The following is a 21,109-nucleotide window of genomic DNA, read 5'->3' as shown; positions in this document are numbered from 1 at the left end:
CTCAAAGGCACATACGATGAGTGAAAGACTCATATATAACACAAATACGGAATAACACACACATACAGTGGTGCTTGAAAGTTTGTGAACCCTGTAGAATTTTCTATATTTCTGCATAAATATGACCTAAAACATCATCAGATTTTCACACAAGTCCTAAAAGTAGATAAAGAGAACTCAGTTAAACAAATCAGACAAAAATATTATACTTGGTCGTTTATTTATTGAGGAAAATGATCCAATATTACATATCTGTGAGTGGCAAAAGTATGTGAACCTTTGCTTTCAGTATCTGGTGTGACCCCCTCATGCAGCAATAACTGCAACTAAACGTTTCCGGTAACTGTTGATCAGTCCAGCACACTGGCTTGGAGGAACTTTAGCCCATTCCTCCATACAGAACAGCTCAAACTCTGGGATGTTGGTGGGTTTCCTCACATGAACTTCTCGCTTCAGGTCCTTCCACAACATTTCGATTGGATTAAGGTCAGGACTTTGACTTGGCCATTCCAAAACATTAACTTTATTCTTCTTTAACCATTCTTTGGTAGAACGACTTGTGTGCTTAGGGTCATTGTCTTGCTGCATGACCCACCTTCTCTTGAGATTCAATTCCTGGACAGATGTCCTGACATTTTTCTTTAGAATTTGCTGGTATAATTCAGAATTCATTGTTCCATCAATGATGGCAAGCCATCCTGGCCCAGATGCAGCAAAACAAGCCCAAACCATGATACTACCAGGCAGGTGTTGGTGTGGAAGACGCCATCCTCTACCTGCTACACCGAGCCCACTCACATCTGGATAAGGGAAATGGCACAGTGAGGATCCTCTTCTTGGACTTCTTGAGTGCCTTCAACATCATCCAGCCCCTATTGATTCAGGACAAACTGAACAGGATGCGAGTGGACCCCTGCCTGGTCACCCGGATCTCCAGCTACCTCACCGACAGGCTGCAGTATATCAGGCTGAAGGACATCACGTCTAACACTGTGATTAGCAGCACTGGAGCACCCCAGGCCATGGTGCTGGCCCCTCTTCTCTTCACCCTGTACACCGCGGACTTCTGCTACAACTTGGAGCTGTGTCACATTCAGAAGTTTGCCGATGACACAGCTATTGTTGGCTGTATCAGTGATGACAGAGAGGAGGAATATAGGAGCCTGGTGAGGGACTTTACTGTGTGGTGCAACAGGAACCATCTGCAGCTCAATACCTCAAAGACCAAGGAGCTGGTCATTGACTTTGGGAAGTCCAGACCAAGGTCACGACCAGTTCTGATCGAGGGAGTCGAGGTGGAGGCTGTGGATTCCTACAAGTACCTCGGTCTGTGGCTGGACAGCAAGCTGGACTGGACTTGCAACACCAAACACTTATACAGGAAGGGACAGAGCAGGTTATACTTCCTTAGGAGGCTGCGGTCCTTTAACATCTGCAGGAAACTCCTGTGGATGTTCTATCAGTCTGTGATCGCCAGTGTCCTGTTTTACACCATGGTCTGCTGGGGGGGGGCAGCACATCCAAGAAGGACACATCCAGGCTGAACAAACTGATCAGGCGGGCCGGCTCTGTGGTCAGCATGAAGCTGGAGTCTCTGGTGATGGTGGCAGAGAAGAGGTCTATGGACAAACTATTGAACATCATGGACGATGCCAGTCACCCTCTGCACACTGTCATCAGCAACCAGAGGAGTCTGTTCAGTGACAGAATGCTCCTTCCCCAGTGCAGGACTAACAGACTCAAAAACTCCTTTGTCCCTCATGCCATCAGACTGTACAACTCCTCTCTGGGGGGGGAGGAAGGGTAACAGGAGGACAGAGGATGGGAAGAAGCAGTAGCCTAGCCTAACAATAAGCAATACCGGACAATGTGCAATATAATGTGCAATATAAAGTGCAATATCTCTCCTGCCGCCCCTTCTTTCCCCCCTTTTTTTATTTTTTCCTCCTCCCCCTCCCCCTTCCTCTCTTCCCTTTATCTTATTCTTTTTATATTTGTATATGTAAATACTTAATTAATTTAAATTTATCTAGAAGTTTTCCTCTATTTCTTTTCTCTGTTTATCTGTAATGATGCTGCTGGAATCTTAATTTCCCTGAGGGAACCCTCCCAAAGGGATCAATAAAGTTTTATCTAGTCTAATCTATCTAATCTAACTACCACCACCATTTTTCACAGATGGGATAAGGTTCTTATGCTGGAATGCAGTGTTTTCCTTTCTCCAAACATAACGCTTCTCATTTAAACCAAAAAGTTCTATTTTGGTCTCATCCATCCACAAAACATTTTTCCAATAGCCTTCTGGTTTGTCCACGTGATCTTTAGCAAACTGCAGATGAGCAGCAATGTTCTTTTTGGAGAACAGTGGCTTTCTCCTTGCAACCCTGCCATGCACACCATTGTTGTTCAGTGTTCTCCTGATGGTGGACTCATGAACATTAACATTAGCCAATGTGAGAGAGGCGTTCAGTTGCTTAGAAGTTACCCTGGGGTCCTTTGTGACCTCACCGACTATTACATGCCTTGCTCTTGGAGTGATCTTTGTTGGTCGACCACTCCTGGGGAGGGTAACAATGGTCTTGAATTTCCTCCATTTGTACACAATCTGTCTGACTGTGGATTGGTAGAATCCAAACTCTTTAGAGATGGTTTTGTAACCTTTTCCAGCCTGATGAGCATCAACAACACTTTTTCTAAGGTCCTCAGAAATCTCCTTTGTTCATGCCGTGATACACTTCCACAAGCATATGTGGTGAAGATCAGACTTTGATAGATCCCTGTTCTTTAAATAAAACAGGGTACTCACTCACACCTGATTGTCATCCCATTGATTGAAAACACCTGACTCTAATTTCACCTTCGAATTAACTACTAATCCGAGAGGTTCACATACTTTTGCCACTCACAGATATGTAATATTGGATCATTTTCCTCAATAAATAAATGACCAAGTATAATATTTTTGTCTCATTTGTTTAACTGGGTTCTCTTTATCTACTTTTAGGACTTGTGTGAAAATCTGATGTTTTTGGTCACATTTATGCAGAAATATAGAAAATTCTAAAGGGTTCACAAACTTTCAAGCACCACTGTATACACTGATAAAAACACAAGTGTTGTATACAGCACATTGCCATGCTGATACCATCTCAGGCTGTTTTTTAAAACCAAATATGCAAAGAGCATTGCAGGGAAGAATGTTCTTGCCAAGTTACCATGTATGGACTAGCTCACTAGGATACAGGTACAGAGAACAATCCTGGCAAGTGTGTGAGATATGCGGTATGTTTGACTTAAGCCTCAATGCTAACAGTTTCTTGCTTTATAATCAGTCATCCAGAATACAGGTTTCTTTACCTTTCTATCGATGCAAGATATCATAGTTAACATGGCCTCCTCCTGAAAAAAGATATAACAGATTAACATGTGGCAGAATAATTTCCACCCTGATTTCTAATTCAGTGCTCTTCAACAAGTCTGTTTGTCTGCATCATGTACAACTGAACTTCAATCTAATGTAGCTAGCTAATGTCTGCAGAGAAAAATAGTTAGCTATCTTCTTGAGTGATTCTTCAGACAAGACAAGACTTTATTAATCTCAGGTGGGAAATTCCAGTGTTAAATCAGCAGACAAGAGGCAATAGAGAATACAAGACCAAAGACAGTATAGCAGTTTTATGAAATATTAAAATGACCCCCCCCCCCCCCCACACACACACACACACACACAAGCACATCTCAAAAAAATTAGAGTATGGTGAAAAATATTTTCCATCAGTTATTTAAGAAAGTGAAATTTTAATATATTCTAGACTCATCACACAAACTAAGATGTTTCAAACATTTTTTCTATTTTAATTTTGATAATTATGGCCTACAGCAGGGTTTCTAAACCTTTTCCACTTCGAGGCCCACCTATTCATACTTGTAACTAGTCGAGGTCCATTAAAAAAGGATCCCCAATTATTTTGGCTCATCTATTCTATTAGAATCTAATAATCTATTGTAAAGTGTATTCATGGAATGCAACATCACTCCCTGTTACAGAAGGAAGCCCAGTAATTAAATAAATACAATGAAAACAAACTGTTTTTAATTATAGGTATTGTATTTAAAATTGTATGGATGTGCCACAAGCCAACATAAAACCATGCATGCAGGACATTCTCAGTCAAAAGGGATTAATGATCCAAAAGTGGTATCTGGGCATTTAACATGAGAACTTATTGCAATGTTTGTGTTCAGCAAACAAGCAGGTTATTAAAACCAAGAAGTACACTCAAAAGAAGTGGATATAGAAACCACTCATTAGATGGAGCCCAGGGTGGCCGCGGGTCCTTAAAAAGTCTTAAATTTAATTTTCCTAAAATAAGGCCATTAAAAAGTCTTAAATTGTCTTAAATTTCAAATCCCGTGGTCTTACATTTTCAATCTTAAATTTATGGAGATTTTACTCAGTTATATCGTTAAAATGTGGTACACTTTGGATGGGGAAAAAGTTTAATCGTTTTTGATGCTCAGAGTTAGACCGCGCAGGCTCCGAATCCACCAGTTGCTAGACACGCGCGTGCTTGACAACCACTCAGTCAGGGCTTTCCACTAAGGCTCATACTAGCTAGCCTGGCTAACGCGACTTCAAAGCTCTCCGAGCTATTGGTCTGGCCAAGATATTAAGCCCAACCGTTTCCCAGAGTCCGTGGTTGACCCGCCTCCCTGAAATGCCTCAGTTTGCTACTGGTCGAAGCCAGAAAAGGCTGTGACGAAGCTTAAACCAATCACATCACTCTTTCCTCTGATGTATGCGACACAACGGGGCTAACTGGTAGATTAAACTCTTACTGAAGCCGGTCGGGAGCAAGGCGAAAACGTCCTTCCTTTCAATAAATACCGTACCTCCAGGGCTGCTCTTTGCTCCGTTTTCAATGAGAACTTCCCGTTGAATGCTTTCAATACAGCATCTATGCGTAATAGATGCGGAAGCGTGAATGAAGCGCTTCCGGCATAGATTCTGTAAACAATATATGGCTTCCGGTCGCAGTTCTACTACGTCAGTGCCTTGAACACGCCTCTACCCAGGGCCGTTGGAGATGCTCAAAGTTGATTGGTTCCTGATTTTTCGGGAGCTTGGAAGAGCTGTAGATAGCTTGCCTGGCCAGACTAAGCTCTCAACAGGCCCTCGTGTTGCGTGACGCTTAGGATGGGCGGGCCCAGGCTAGCAGCCGGGGGGGAGTAAACACAAAACTAGAGCCGCCAATCCCCCTGCGGGAAATGGTGAGAGTGATGCAGTGCGCGTATCGCAGGCTATGAGGCTCCGATGCTGTGAGCCTGTGTGTGTTTGAGAGAGAGAGAACAGCCCCTCCCCTCTCTGCTCCCTGAGTGGAGTTCGTCGCCTTGGTAACGGTGCTCAGGTTCAGGGAAGAGACACAATATGACAAGCAAAGAGCGCTTTTTCTCAGAGTTCCCTCTCCTTGAACAACGCTGATTTACACGGAAACAAAAGGAGCTATTCACAAAATTCTTTCACATTGAGCGCTACAAGGCTCTCATGAACACATTGATGTAATTTTTTTGTCTCTAGTGTAAAAAATGTGGACAATAGAGCAAGTTGAAAACAAGTGATTTTGTAGTAAAAGCGCTTTCAGGATTATAATGGGAGTCAATTGGGCAGTTCGCCTGTCCTCTCCTTACTTTCAGGCTTCTCATTCACAAACTGTAAATCCTATCGTTTAGGTAGACACATTGTGTGAATCAAGACAAGTGTGACTCCCATTTTTGAGAAAATTAGGTCTGTAGAGTGAAATTTGTGGCTGAAAACACAGTTTAAATGAGAAAGTTTGAGCTACTTTTTCAAGCTCTCTACACTCTAACTTAACGAGCTCCACTGAAGTGTAACGCCATAGACACCCATTATAAAGCCTGAATTTCCCCAGAATTGATTGGGAGTAAACACAAAATAAACTCCTGTGCACGCAGTTCCCAGGATTAAATGTATTTTCCACAGACCATTTATTTGTTCACTTTACTCAAATACAAAGTAAAATGGCAGTAAATCATCTTTCTTTTCTTGCGTATTGCATCATGAGGCGTTCCTGGCTTGTAAATCTCTTATTTTCGGTGCACGACACATTCACGCAGCTGAGCATGCTATGAATTAACAACGACAACGGTCTGCAGTGGCGGCTACACAATTAAACACTCAGCGAACATTTCTCCATTTGTGTATGAAAATACACTCCAACCACTCAGTTTGGTTTCATTTACAACCAACGGTGTCTTTTGATGCCAGCACGTAATTGAACGAGAGAAGACTGGTTTACCGGAGACAAAATAAGCGTTATCTCTGCTTCTGTTCCCTCCGATGGCCCCGACACACTATTGCCTCCGCCGAGTATGCGCGCACACACCGCATGTCGGGGCCGCGGATGAGTTACTCTCCCTTGATCAATGAAGTTGGCGGGGAATTTGTGGTTATTATCGGTACAAACAGCGCGAATCACAACTTAAATGAGTGCGGTTCAGTTTGACATTATTGTCAGTCCGTTAGATAAACATTTAATTTTATTAAAATTGAAAATTAATATTTAGAGCCTGTGGGCTACAAAAATAATAGTCATTAAAGTAGCCGGCTGGACTTAATTGTGTAGTCGGCTGTATGGCCGGCAGCCGGCGCTTGTAGAAAGCCCTGCTCAGTGCCTGATCTGTTGATGGAGGGTAGTCCAAGCCACAATGGGTAAATGTAAATTTAATGATAACTGGCTGCAAGATGCAAAATACTCGTGGTGGCTGAAAGCTGTACCCAAAGATGCCAACGAGGCATACTGTGTAGCATGCTGTAAGACTTTTAAGTTGGGCACAGTGGGGATAAGAGCGGTGGACTCTCATATAAAGAGCGCCAAGCACGTTGCTTTTGCTAAAGGCCGCGAGCATCAGCCTCAAATATCCGACTTCAGCACTGCCACTACCAACGGTCGTGGAGAAGAGGATAGATCTGCGAGATATAAGAGAATATTGTGCGTGCGTATGTGTGTGTGAGAGAGAGAGAGAGAATATATTCTATTGCGTGCATGTGAGAGAATAGTATTGTTTGTGTGTGGGTATCGTTCCAAGTGTTTTAAGAAGTGCAAGTGAGCATACCTTTCAAGTGAGTGAGCCGAAGTTTCAGGCGTATGTGCATTCACATTGTTTAACTGTTGTTTTCTGCATTGTTGTTTGACCAAAGATGGAATTGAACAATTCTGCTTACAATGTGACTCCCCAAGCAGAGAAAATAATAATAAAAAAAACTGTTGCATTGGATTCTGTGTGTGTGACTTCATTCACATTTTCACATTGTTACATTGGATTCAAACGTTGTGACTGCATTCTGATTGTCACGTAGTTACAAGTTTATCCGATCCTTATATTGTGTTCTGAGTGTGTGAATGCCTGTCAAGGAAAAGAAATGAAGTACTTCTACTAGAATAGTGTTTTCTGGTGAATGTTTACAAGAACAATAAGTTACATTAAATAATTTTTTTTTTCAAAAGAGTACATTTTTGTGTGACTTTAGATTTGGTCTTAATTTTTTTTGGAACATGGTATGAAAAAGTCTTAAAAAGTCTTAAATTTAACTTGGACAAACCTGTAGACACCCTGGGAGCCTTACATGCTAACAAAGAAAGATTTTTTCTCTGAGTTGGAAAATTATCCATTTGTTGAGTTCCCCAACATCTCAAACTACCTGGTGCTGCAGACATTGTTCTACATGGACAAACAGGTGAAAACCTGGAAGAGCATGGAGGCGTACAACTTTTTATATGTGGCTGCGTTAAAGATCTGGGGATCAGGACACTACAAGATAGATGGCGGTAGACGGATCTAGGTGCAGGAAGCATGCAGGAGGCTCACCTGCACATGATCAAGAGGCATCAGCATGCCTACGGTATACAACCCCGATTCCAAAAAAGTTGGGACAAAGTAAAAATTGTAAATAAAAACAGAATGCAATAATTTACAAATCTCAAAAACTGATATTGTATTCACAATAGAACATAGACAACATATCAAATGTCGACAGTGAAACATTTTGAAATTTCATGCCAAATATTGGCTCATTTGAAATTTCATGACAGCAACACATCTCAAAAAAGTTGGGACAGGGGCAATAAGAGGCTGGAAAAGTTAAAGGTACAAAAAAAGGAACAGCTGGAGGACCAAATTGCAACTCATTAGGTCAATTGGCAATAGGTCATTAACATGACTGGGTATAAAAAGAGCATCTTGGAGTGGCAGTGGCTCTCAGAAGTAAAGATGGGAAGAGGATCACCGATCCCCCTAATTCTGCGCCGACAAATAGTGGAACAATATCAGAAAGGAGTTCGACAGTGTAAAATTGCAAAGAGTTTGAACATATCATCATCTACAGTGCATAATATCATTAAAAGATTCAGAGAATCTGGAAGAATCTCTGTGCGTAAGGGTCAAGGCCGGAAAACCATACTGGGTGCCCGTGATCTTCGGGCCCTTAGACGGCACTGCATCACATACAGGCATGCTTCTGTATTGTAAATCACAAAATGGGCTCAGGAGTATTTCCAGAGAACATTATCTGTGAACACAATTCACCGTGCCATCCGCCGTTGCCAGCTAAAACTCTATAGTTCAAAGAAGAAGCCGTATCTAAACATGATCCAGAAGCACAGACGTCTTCTCTGGGCCAAGGCTCATTTAAAATGGACTGTGGCAAAGTGGAAAACTGTTCTGTGGTCAGACAAATCAAAATTTGAAGTTCTTTATGGAAATCAGGGATGCCGTGTCATTCGGACTAAAGAGGAGAAGGATGACCCAAGTTGTTATCAGCGCTCAGTTCAGAAGCCTGCATCTCTGACGGTATGGGGTTGCATTAGTGCATGTGGCATGGGCAGCTTACACATCTGGAAAGACACCATCAATGCTGAAAGGTATATCCAGGTTCTAGAGCAACATATGCTCCCATCCAGACGACATCTCTTTCAGGGAAGACCTTGCATTTTCCAACATGACAATGCCAAACCACATACTGCATCAATTACAGCATCATGGCTGTGTAGAAGAAGGGTCCGGGTACTGAACTGGCCAGCCTGTAGTCCAGATCTTTCACCCATAGAAAACATTTGGCGCATCATAAAATGGAAGATACGACAAAAAGACCTAAGACAGTTGAGCAACTAGAATCCTACATTAGACAATGGGAATGGGTTAACATTCCTATCCCTAAACTTGAGCAACTTGTCTCCTCAGTCCCCAGACGTTTACAGACTGTTGTAAAGAGAAAAGGGGATGTCTCACAGTGGTCAACATGGCCTTGTCCCAACTTTTTTGAGATGTGGTGTTGTCATGAAATTTAAAATCACCTAATTTTTCTAAATGATACATTTTCTCAGTTTAAACCTTTGATATTTCATCTATGTTCTATTCTGAATAAAATATGGAATTTTGAAACTTCCACATCATTGCATTCCATTTTTATTTACAATTTGTACTTAGTCCCAACTTTATTGGAATCGGGGTTTTATAAAGACTGAGAAAACGCATATTCAATGCAAAGTATTACACCATGTCAGTGCACATTACCGAGCCTTATCATCCCATATGGATTCCCTGGGTTTCTGATCCTGTTCCCTGTTCTTAGTTTCTGTTTTTGTCTTTGCCTGATTTCAGTTCAGTTGGTCGGGTTCAATGCCCGAACTGATGATCACATCATCAGTTTTACTTTGGCTAATCAGACACAAGGTACGCCACCACTCTTGCCAGAGCAGTTGGGGGTTAGGTGCCTTGCTCAAGGGCACTTAAGTCAATCCTGCTAGTCTGGGGAATCGAACCAGCAACCTTTTGGTCCCAAAGCTGTTTCTCTTACCATTAGGCCATGACTTCCCCTTGCCTGATTTAACCTGTTTGTGCCTTGCCCGACCTTTTGCTAGTTTTTTCATGTTCATGAGATTGCCTGCTGTTTTGGATTGTTTGCCTGTGTGTTTTTTTATAGTGCTTAATGAACTCCCTTAAATTAATTATGGTTTATTTATATCTCAATCTTGTCACGCGTATAAAATAATTGATAGTGCGTATGAAAAAGGCTTTGGATGAAATGTCTCAACTATTGGACGAAATGGCATTGGATGAAATGGTCATTGGATGAAGTGTCCTGATCCACAGTGAGAGGTGGTCTCCACAGGGGATCAGGGTGAATTGGGCTGCACTTTTTAGACTTATGGTACTTCTGGTCCCAGCTCCACCCTCTCTGGAGCTACCATTGCCAGAGCCACAGGAACCTCCTCTCTCCACAGTTTCAGGAGATTGAGGTGGTAAATTTGACATATGTCACCCTTATCTGGACGTTTGACCTCATAGTCAACCTCCCAAATTCATCATTTGACATCAAGGGGCCCTTGCCACTTCGTTAGCAATTTTGAGCTTGAAGTGGGCAGTAAAACGAGGACTTTATCTCCCAGAGCAAATTCTCTTAGCCATGCCCCTCTATTGTACATGTGAGATTGACGTTCTTGGGTCTGTAAGAAATTCTTCCGGGGTTATGTGACTCAGTGCATGGAGTTTTGCTCTCAGGTCAAGAACATATTGAATTCCATTTTTACTTTGAGACATTTCCGCCTCACAATTTTCTCTAATGATGTCTAAGACACTACAGAACTTGCACCCATATAGCAATTCAAATGGGGAAAACCCGGTGGAGGCTTGTGGGACCTCGTGCACTGCAAACAACAGAGGGTCTAGCCAACTGTCCCAGTTTTTAGCATCCCCGTGAATGAACATACAAATCATATTTTTAAGTCTTTGGTTATATCATTTGACCAGCCCATCCATTTGCAAAGGATAAACACTAGAACAAATTGATTTAATCCCCAATAATTTGTACAGTTTGCACAGTGTGTGTGACATAAAAGTAGTGCCTTGATTAGTCAGGATTTCTTTCAGAATCCCGGCTCAGGAGATAATGTGGAAGAGTGCCTCTGCAACACTGTGTGCTGAAATATTGCAAAGAGACACTGCTTCTGGATATTGTGTTTCATAATCCACTATGACTAATACAAAGCAATACCCATATGCAGATCAATCTAATGGCCCAATGAGATCTATGCCAATTCTTTCGAAGGGGATCTCAATTAATGGTAAAGAGCACAATGGCACTTTTGGTGTGGCCGCTAGATTTACCATCTGACAGTCGTGACATGCCGCACACCACCTGTGGACATCGCCACAAATTCCTGGCCAATAGAAATGGGCCATGAGACAATTTAATGTTTTATCCTGCTTCAAATGCCAAGCCATAGAATTATGATGAACTGCATGGAATAAAAATTCCCTACATCTCTTTGGAACCAACAACCGTGTCATCTTTTCCTTTCATTTGAGTGTCCTGCCTCATTCGATATAGCCTATCCTTAATAATACAGAAATACAGGAAGGAGAGTGCAACATTAGGTTGGAGGATTTGACCATCAATTGCTTTCACTTGGTCAAAAGCATGTCTCAGAGACTCATCACGCACCTGCTCCAATGGGAAATCCCCTGAGGGATTCCTCAGAGAGGGGGAAGAGCTCTCCTCTCCATGTTATCATGACACAGAGCTGATGTGGATGGCCCTGGGACCGCCTCCTCAGCTAACATTGTGGCAGGATTCCCCTGTGACATGTGACTGCAGGACCCACCCACTACTGATTGTTTCATTAATGGTTTAAACCCCAGCCAATCTGTTCCCAGGATCAGTGACTGGGTGAACTGCCACCTCCACGCTATGCTTTTATATTTATGTATATCTCTGTCCACACCAATTCACCAATTGTGTATTTCCCCATGCTGAATCAGGCTTTGATGCATGGAATTCCAATTACAACCAGAATCCACCAAAGCCTGATTTGTGCCCCTCTGAATAACTATCCTGTATACTACAACCATCCTGTATGCTCCCACTCAATCAGGGGAAGCCTGTGATGCATCAGGGATGCAAATCAGTAGCCCTCCCTCCTCACGGAAGTGCTGATTCTCCATCTTCTCTCCATGCCGACAGATCTGCCCGGGCTCGCGCTTGGTTCTCATGGGCATGGATGAATTCACCTTTGGGGAGAGAGAGGGGGGGGGGGGGGTTAATGGCAGCACAGACACAGAAGAAGAAGGGAGAGAAGATACATGAGGACAGATACAAGTGCAGAGAGTGGGTTTTGGGGAATTGGCTCATGTTTCCGCAGGGCTGGGGTAGGGGAGGGGCAAGGAGAGAGAAGGGTAGAAATAAAAAGTGTGAGAGACAGAGATAGAGCAGAGAGGAAGCTGTGGGTGTGCCTGCTCCTGGAAATGCCGTCAGGTGGTCATTGACCAGCTGAACTGCCTCCTCTAGCAACGTTGCTCGGTGATACCGGATCCATGCTGCCATCTCGCTTGGCAGCTGGGTGACAAACTGTTCCAGTGTCACTTGGTCGAGGATGGTCTCAACGTTGCACTTGCCTGTGAGCAGCCACTGTCAGCAGGCATCCTGTAGCTGTTGCATGAACGCAAATGGCTAGCCCACTTCATCATATGCCAGCAAACAGAAGTGTTTGCACTGCTCTTCTGGGCCATGGCCAACCCACTGTAGGATGACTTGCTTCAGGTTGGGGTACTCCAGCATGCTGGTGGCCAGGAGTTGCCAAGCCACAAGCTGGGCTTCCCCCCGACAGGAGCTGCAATAGGTGAGCTGCCCCCAGTGAGGTTGGCCATGAGTTTCCCTCTGCGACATGCTCAAACAGCTCCAGATCATTTGCTGGTCTTCTACCTGGGCTTTGAGTGGAGTCCAGAATTGTTGTCCCTGGTCTACAGACAGCACAACGAAGGCATGCTGCTGGTACTAGAGATCATTGGCAAGTGTTTGGAGTAGCTCTCTGACTGGTTTGGACTCCATGGCAGCATTCGTTACTCAGTCCCAGGTTTCAGCACCAGTGTAACAACTCTTTAACTTTTGGGAAACAGAGGAACTGGGAGCAGGCTTCAGAACAGGTGTGTTCTTTTTTTATTATTAACACTTTTCAGTGACGGAACACAAATACACTACACACATGAGATGGGGTGTCACGGCTCTCTCTCTCATTCCTGACTGTCTGAAAGACAGAGACACAGGTTAATAGACAGCCAGTAATTAGACACAGGTGCACCTCATCACGTTACCTACTGGTTCAACCTGACTCCTTGCCTTTCACAGCCAATGCTCGACCACGCCCCCCACTGCCACAGTTGTGTTCACCTTTGGTATGGAGAACTTGATGTCAGGTTTTTTCCAAAAACAAGCTAAAATGTGGACTCATCTGACCACAGCAAATGTTTCCACTGTCTTTCAGTTCATCTCTGGCATTTCTGCATAGAACTGATGAATGGATTCCTCCTTGCATAATAGAGTTTCAGGTTGCATTTCTGGATGCAGTGACAGACTGTATTAAGTGACAATGATTTTCCAATGTACTTCCAAACCCATGTGGCTATATTTGTCACATTAGCACAGTGGTTTCTCATGCAGTGCCATCTGAGGGCTCAAAGGTCACGTTCATCCAACAGTGCTTTCCAACCTTGCCCTTTATGCAAATTCCCTGAATCTTTTCACAATATTATGTACTGTCAATTTTCAACGACCTAAATTTTCTGCAATCTTGAAAAAAAAAATGGTGTTACTTGAATATCAAAATGGCATTACTTGAATATCCTATCAACTTTTCAGTCTTATTTTGCCTCTGTCCCAAGTTTTTTTGAGTGTATTGCAAGCATCAAATTCTAACTTAATTTATATTTACAAAATACAATTAAAATTGCTCAGTAAAAAATCTTTTCTTTGTACTTTTGTCAGTTAAACAATGGTTCACATGCATTAATAAATCATATTTTTTTGTTGTATTGCATTTGGGAAAATATCCCAACTTTTTTGGAAATGGGCTTTGTACAACAGCAAGTTGTGTATCTGCCTGTGTGTGTGTGTGCGCGCACGTGTGTGTTATAGTTTGTCCCACATTCTTATTATACCACTGATGAGACATACTGCATTGCGCAACCCTAATAGTTTCTTTGGAGCACAATTGATAGATGTTAGATTTTAGCCATTCTGTTTACTGTCACTACTATTTACATTGTGTGTGTTTTACAGACAAGCATGTGTGTGAGGCTAACCCTCACGTTTGTGGACCGGGTCGGTGTGTCAATAAGGCCGGAGGGAAATACACGTGTGTGTGTAATCCTGGGTTCATCCTCAATTCTCAAGCAGGTCATTGCCAAGGTATGAGACTTTCTCCATCCTTCTCCTGAGTGGATTTTTGGCATGTGGTTAAAGCTGCAAAATTTCACTCTCTCTGGTAGAAAAATGCTATTGCAAGAGAAATATTGGACACATGATATTTGAGATATTTTAAGCAATGAGTATTTTGGGTCTATGTAAATTTTCTCAAGTGTTATTACTTCAGTATGTTCCTACTGGCTAAGGCTGACTGACAAAACAAACTACAGAGAAGTGCATGAAGTCAAGTTAGTAGGAAACCATGACAGATTGAGCAAACATGTACAGCAGCCTCAAATGGCAAGTAATAATAATAATAATAATAAATTCCATCAATATATTTGTTCATACAAAAGAGATTATCTTTCCAGTACACATTTATAGTGGGGGTAAATAGGCGCAAGATCTTTTTTTTAAATCATAGAATTCATGCCAGAAGTTATTTTGTATATTATGTTAAATGAAAACATAAGTGGAAGACCATCTGATGGGGATGTAACCAAACATGAACATGTTACTTGAAATGAACATATAATGCATTTAAAGCAGAGCTTGAGATTAGAGATGTGCATCCGTACTGGGATCCCACAGGTCACAACAACAAAAAAGCTACAAATTAAAATTCAACATTCATCTATGGATACATTGTTGTTTTTCTCAGGAATTGCCAGATGTCTGCATTTGACCATTTAACATCCTTTAGGCTTTACTATATTTTCCCATGTACCTTTTAAAACTGCTAAAGGTCAGAGTTCATTTAGAAGGTTTTGAAGACTTGGTCATGCTTTCAGAAAAGTCACACTGGTCTTAACAAACAATTTGCTTTTGTTTTCAAGAGTCTTTGTATTTACCATCCAGATAATCACCTTTAGAGTATTATTTTGGTGGCTTGGTAATAACCTTTGACCTTGAAGGTCATGGGATCCAAACCTTTACGCTTCCCCAGCTGTTCTTTTGTCCCTGAAGGCAGATATAAGTCTATGTCCCAAATGTTAAATTTGATTTGAGTTGAGCCATATACAATAACTGTACAAACCACTAATTAGCCTCCTGGCAAACAGCTTGCTCTTAAATAGACTACAATAATACAAAATTTTGACATTTTTCTTTTCTACTAACTCATTGTAATACACTATGTTGTGAATTGTCCCAAACCATGTTCCTTTAAGTTTTATTAATAGTGAATTAAATATTAGTGTTTCAAATACTATTTGATAGAAGAGTATGTAGCACGTATCGAGTGTGGGTGGAGCACAAAGGACGGCAGGACAATGCTTGGAGGCAGATAAGGCGATTTATTTTCCCAACTTTTCAGTCTAAGAAATCTCATTCATACACACACACACTCGTCTGGACCCGGGTTGCGCTCCCTCTCCTCTCTCTCTGCCTCCTTAAATAGGGAGCGGTTACTGGGGAAACACACACAAACACAGGTTAATTACAGTCAGGTGTAGCGATTCTGCCACTCACCTTCCCCGGCTCCATCCTCCTGTCACAGACCGGCGCTTGACCACGCCCCCGCTGCCACATACCCCCACCGCCCGACTCAGGCCGGGCGCCCGTCCGGCCCGCAGCCGACTCCCCCCCCCTTGACGGGAGAGGAAGTCCGCCACGACCATCTGCGCCCCCAGCCTGTGGACCACCTTGAAGTTGAAGGGTTGGAGTGCCAGATACCAACGGGCGATCCGCGCATTGGCATCTTTCATGCGGTGGAGCCACTGGAGGGGCGCGTGGTCCGAACAGAGGGTGAAAGAGCGCCCCAGCAGGTATTACCGGAGGGCGAGGACCGCCCACTTGATCGCCAGGCACTCCTTCTCAATTGTGCTGTAGCGCCCCTCACGCACTGACAGCTTCCGGCTGATGTATAGGACTGGGCGGTCCTCCCCCTCCACCTGCTGGGACAAAACGGCCCCCAGCCCTCTGTCCGACGCATCGGTCTGCAACAAAAAAGGGAGAGAAAAGTCAGGGGAGTGTAAAAGTGGCCCCCCACACAGTGCAGCCTTTACCTCCGAGAAAGCCCGCTGGCACTACTCCGTCCACTGGACCGGATCTGGCGCCCCCTTTTTAGTGAGGTCAGTCAGCGGGCTGGTGACGTCCGAATAATTAGGTATAAACCTACGATAGTAGCCAGCCAGCCCCAGGAACTGTCTCACCCCCTTTTTGGTCTTGGGCCTCAGGCAGGCCACAATCGCTGCTGTCTTATTAATTTGGGAACGCACCTGCCCGTTGCCCAAGTGGAAGCCCAGATACCGTACTTCCACCCGCCCAATCGCACACTTCTTCGGGTTGGCAGTGAGTCCCGCCCGCCTCAGCGACCTAAGGACGGCCCTCAGGTGTTGTAAGTGCCGCTGCCAATCATTACTATACAGTGGTGCTTGAAAGTTTGTGAACCCTTTAGAATTTTCGATATTTCTGCATAAATATGAGCTAAAACATCATCAGATTTTCACACAAGTCCTAAAAGTAGATAAAGAGAACCCAGTTAAACAAATGAGACAAAAATATTATACTTGGTGATTTATTTATTGAGGAAAATGATCCAATATTACATATCTGTGAGTGGCAAAAGTATGTGAACCTCTCGGATTAGCAGTTAATTTGAAGGTGAAATTAGAGTCAGGTGTTTTCAATCAATTGGTATGACAATCAGGTGTGAGTGGGCGCCTTGTTTTATTTAAAGAACAGGGATTGATCAAAGTCTGATCTTCACAATACATGTTTGTGGAAGTGTATCATGGCACGAACAAAGGAGGTTTCTGAGGACCTCAGAAAAAGCGTTGTTGATGCTCATCAGGCTGGAAAAGGTTACAAAACCATCTCTAAAGAGTTTGGACTCCACCAATCCACAGTCAGACAGATTATGTACAAATGGAAGAAATTCAAGACCACTGTTACCCTCCCCAGGAGTGGTCGACCAACAAAGATCACTCCAAGAGCAAGGCGTGTAATAGTCGGCGAGGTGACAAAGGACCCCAGGGTAACTTCTAAGCAACTGAAGGCCTCTCTCACATTGGCTAATGTTAATATTTATGAGTCCACCATCAGGAGAACACTGAACAACAATGGTGTGCATGGCAGGGTTGCAAGGAGAAAGCCACTGCTCTCCAAAAAGAACATTGCTGCTTGTCTGCAGTTTGCTAAAGATCACATGGACAAGCCAGAAGGCTATTGGAAAAATGTTTTGTGGATGGATGAGACCAAAATAGAACTTTTTGGTTTAAATGAGAAGCGTTATGTTTGGAGAAAGGAAAACACTGTATTCCAGAATAAGAACCTTATCCCATCTGTGAAACATGGTGGTGGTAGTATCATGGTTTGAGCCTGTTTGGCTGCATCTGGGCCAGGACGGCTTGCCATCATTGATGGAACAATGGATTCTGAATTATACCAGCGAATTCTAAAGGAAAATGTCAGGACATCTGTCCATGAACTGAATCTCAAGAGACATTTGGTCATGCAGCAAGACAACGACCCTAAACACACAAGTCGTTCTACCAAAGAATGGCTAAAGAAGAATAAAGTTCATGTTTTGCAATGGCCAAGTCAAAGTCCTGACCTTAATCCAATCGAAATGTTGTGGAAGGACCTGAAGCGAGCAGTTCATGTGAAGAAACCCACCAACATCCCAGAATTGAAGCTGTTCTGTACAGAGGAATGGGCTAAAATTCCTCCAAGCTGGTGTGCAGGACTGATCAACAGTTACCGGAAACGTTTAGTTGCAGTTATTGCTGCACAAGGGGGTCACACCAGATACTGAAAGCAAAGGTTCACATGCTTTTGCCACTCACAGATATGTAATATTGGATCATTTTCCTCAATAAATAAATGACCAAGTATAATATTTTTGTATCATTTGTTTAACTGGGTTCTCTTTATCTACTTTTAGGACTTGTGTGAAAATCTGATGATGTTTTAGCTCATATTTATGCAGAAATATCGAAAATTCTAAAGGGTTCACAAACTTTCAAGCACCACTGTAAATGATGATATCGTCTAGGTAAGCAGCCGCATAGGTGGCGTGGGGCCGGAGGACCCGGTCCATCAGCCGCTGAAACGTAGCAGGCACCCCAAACAACCGAAATGGAAGTGTGACGAACTGGTGTAAGCCGAACGGTGTGGAAAAGGCCGTTTTTTCCCGGGATAATGGAGTCAAGGGGATCTGCCAATATCCCTTCGTCAAATCCAGTGTCGAGTAAAAGCGAGCCGTGCCTAGTCGATCGAGCAGCTCATCAATACGAGGCATTGGGTACGCGTCGAATTTAGAAACCGCGTTGACTTTTCTATAGTCCACACAGAACCGGACCGAGCCGTCGGCCTTGGGAACCAAGACCACCGGGCTGCTTCAGTCACTGTGGGACTCCTCGACGATGCCCATTTTGAGCATGGCCTGAAGTTCTTCCCGAACCACCTTTTTTTGTGTTCTGGTAATCTATAAGGACGGCTACGCACTACCACCCCCGGGGGCGTCTCTATGTGGTGTTCTATGAGGTTAGTGCGACCGGGCAGGGGCAAGAACACATCCGAAAACTCGGCCTGTAACTGGGCGACCTCTGTGAGTTGGGTCGGGGAGAGGTGGTCTCCACAGGGGACCGGAGAGGTACGTGATGCCAATGACCCTTTTTGGACCTCCGGCCCCAGCTCCGCCTTCTCCGGAACTACCGACACCAATGCCACGGGGACCTCCTCGTTCCAGAGTTTCAGCAGATTGAGGTGGTAGATCTGTAGTGCCCCCTCCCTGTCCGTTCGCCTAACCTCATAGTCGACGTCCCCGACTCGCCGTGTGACCTCAAAGGGTCCTTGCCACTTGGCGATTAATTTGGAGCTCGACGTGGGCAACAGGACGAGTACCTTATCTCCCGGAGTGAACTCTCTAAGGCGCGTACCCTTGTTGTACAGGTGGGCTTGCCGTTCCTGGGCCTGCTGCAAATTCTCCTGAGTTAGGTGGGTGAGCGTGTGGAGTTTTGCGTGCAGATCCATAACGTACTGAATTTTGTTTTTGCTCTGTGAAGGTCCCTCCTCCCAATTTTCCCGCAGTACATCTAAGATGCCGCACGGCTTACGCCCATATAATAATTCAAATGGGGAGAACCCCGTGGAGGCTTTGGGGACCTCTCGCACTGCAAACAACAAGGGTTCGAGCCACTTATCCCAGTTACGTGCGTCCTCACTTACGAATTTTTTGATAATATTCTTGAGGGTGCGATTGAACCGTTCAACTAAACCGTCCGTCTGTGGGTGATAAACGCTGGTGCGGATCGGCTTAATACCCAGTAGCCCATACAGTTCGCTCAGTGTTCGTGACATAAACGAGGTGCCTTGGTCAGTCAGAATCTCTTTCGGGATTCCAACCCGGGAGATGACATGGAAGAGGGCCTCCGCAATACTGCGTGCTGAGATATTGCGAAGAGGCACCACTTCCGGGTATCGCGTTGCATAGTCCACCAGAACCAATATAAAGCGGTACCCTCGTGTTGACCGATCTAATGGCCCGACGAGATCCATCCCAATTCTTTCGAACGGGGTCTCGATTAATGGCAGGGGGCGCAAGGGCGCAAGGGCGCTTTTGGAATGGCCACTGGATTTACTAACTGGCATTCACGGCATGCCGTACACCACTTACGGACGTCGCCGCGAATCCCCGGCCAATAGAATTGGGCCATTATCCGGGCGAGTGTCTTATCCTGGCCGAGGTGTCCAGCCATGGGATTAAAGTGAGCCGCCTGAAATACCAATTCCCGGCGGCTCTTTGGAATTAACAACTGGGTGACTCGCTCTTTCGTCTGAGTGTCCTGCGTCACTCGGTATAACCTATCCTTCAAAATGGAAAAATAGGGGAAGGACGGGGTGGCGTTCGGCTGGAGTGTCTGACCATCGATTACTCTCACTTGGTCAAACGCGTGTCGCAGAGTCTCGTCTCGCGATTGTTCCAGTGGGAAATCCGCGAGGGATTCCCCAATAGAAAGAGGAGGGGCCGGGGGCTCCTCACTCTGTCGCGGAGATGACGTAGACGGCTCTGCGACCACAGCTGCAGCCAAAGCGACACCGGGACCTTCCCCTGTTAACTGGCAGGACCCACTCTTTACTAGGCGTGCCATTAAACCCCGAAATCCCGGCCAATCAGTCCCCAAGATCAAAGAGTGGGTAAGGCGAGGATTAACCGCCGTCTTCACTATCGATTTTTCCCCTCTGAAATGTATGTGGACCGACACCAACGGGTAGCTGTGAATATCCCCGTGCACACACAACACCTTCACCCCTTGTGCTCCCCCCAATGCCTCGTCTTGCACCAGGCTTTGGCGGATCGAGGTCTGATTGCAACCTGAATCCACCAACGCCTGATATGTAGCCCCTTGTACACTTACTGGTATGCGATACGCTCCGGCCCGATCGAGGGCAGCCTCTGGCACGTCGGGGATCCGCACCACCGCCCCCACTTCCATCGCTGCACACTGTTGCTGCAGGTGGCCCGGTTCCCCGCAGCGCCAGCAAACCGGTCCGGGCCTTCCCTCTGCAGCTGTGTTCTGGGGCTCACTCACCTGAGGGAGGGGAGAGACAGACACAGAAGGGAGAAACGGGGGGGCACCACAGGTGCGGCGGGCCGGCTGGGGTGGAGCCGGCCCCCGCCTCCGCGGTGGGGGAATGGGGCGAGGACGGGACACGGGAGGAGGTTGGGGAGAAAGAGAGAGAGAAGAGGAGAGAGAAGATGATGTCGTCCGCTGTCCTGCCGCCGGAACAGCCGCCAGATGATCCTCCGCCAGTCCCACGGCCTGATCCAGCGACGCCGGGCAGTGGCACTGGACCCACTCCGCGGTTCCAGCCGGTAAGCGGGCGATGAACTGTTCCAGCGCCACC

The 21,109-nt window shown here is 44.9% G+C and overlaps 1 protein-coding gene across 10 annotated transcripts in view; it reads left to right on the top strand.

The window, feature by feature from the left end:
- Positions 1–21,109, top strand: part of LOC132887850 (latent-transforming growth factor beta-binding protein 4) — a 295,961-nt gene that overhangs the window by 126,998 nt on the left and 147,854 nt on the right. For all 10 annotated transcript variants that reach the window (XM_060923581.1, XM_060923582.1, XM_060923578.1 and 7 more), the window contains one exon: positions 14,132–14,260. In XM_060923581.1, the coding sequence (XP_060779564.1) occupies positions 14,132–14,260 (129 nt within the window). The remainder of the gene's footprint in view (positions 1–14,131; positions 14,261–21,109) is intronic.

This window comes from Neoarius graeffei, chromosome 6 (genome assembly GCF_027579695.1).
Source record: "Neoarius graeffei isolate fNeoGra1 chromosome 6, fNeoGra1.pri, whole genome shotgun sequence".
In the NCBI taxonomy this organism is placed as follows: Eukaryota; Metazoa; Chordata; class Actinopteri; order Siluriformes; family Ariidae; genus Neoarius; species Neoarius graeffei.
This window is presented reverse-complemented; position numbering and strand designations above follow the sequence as displayed.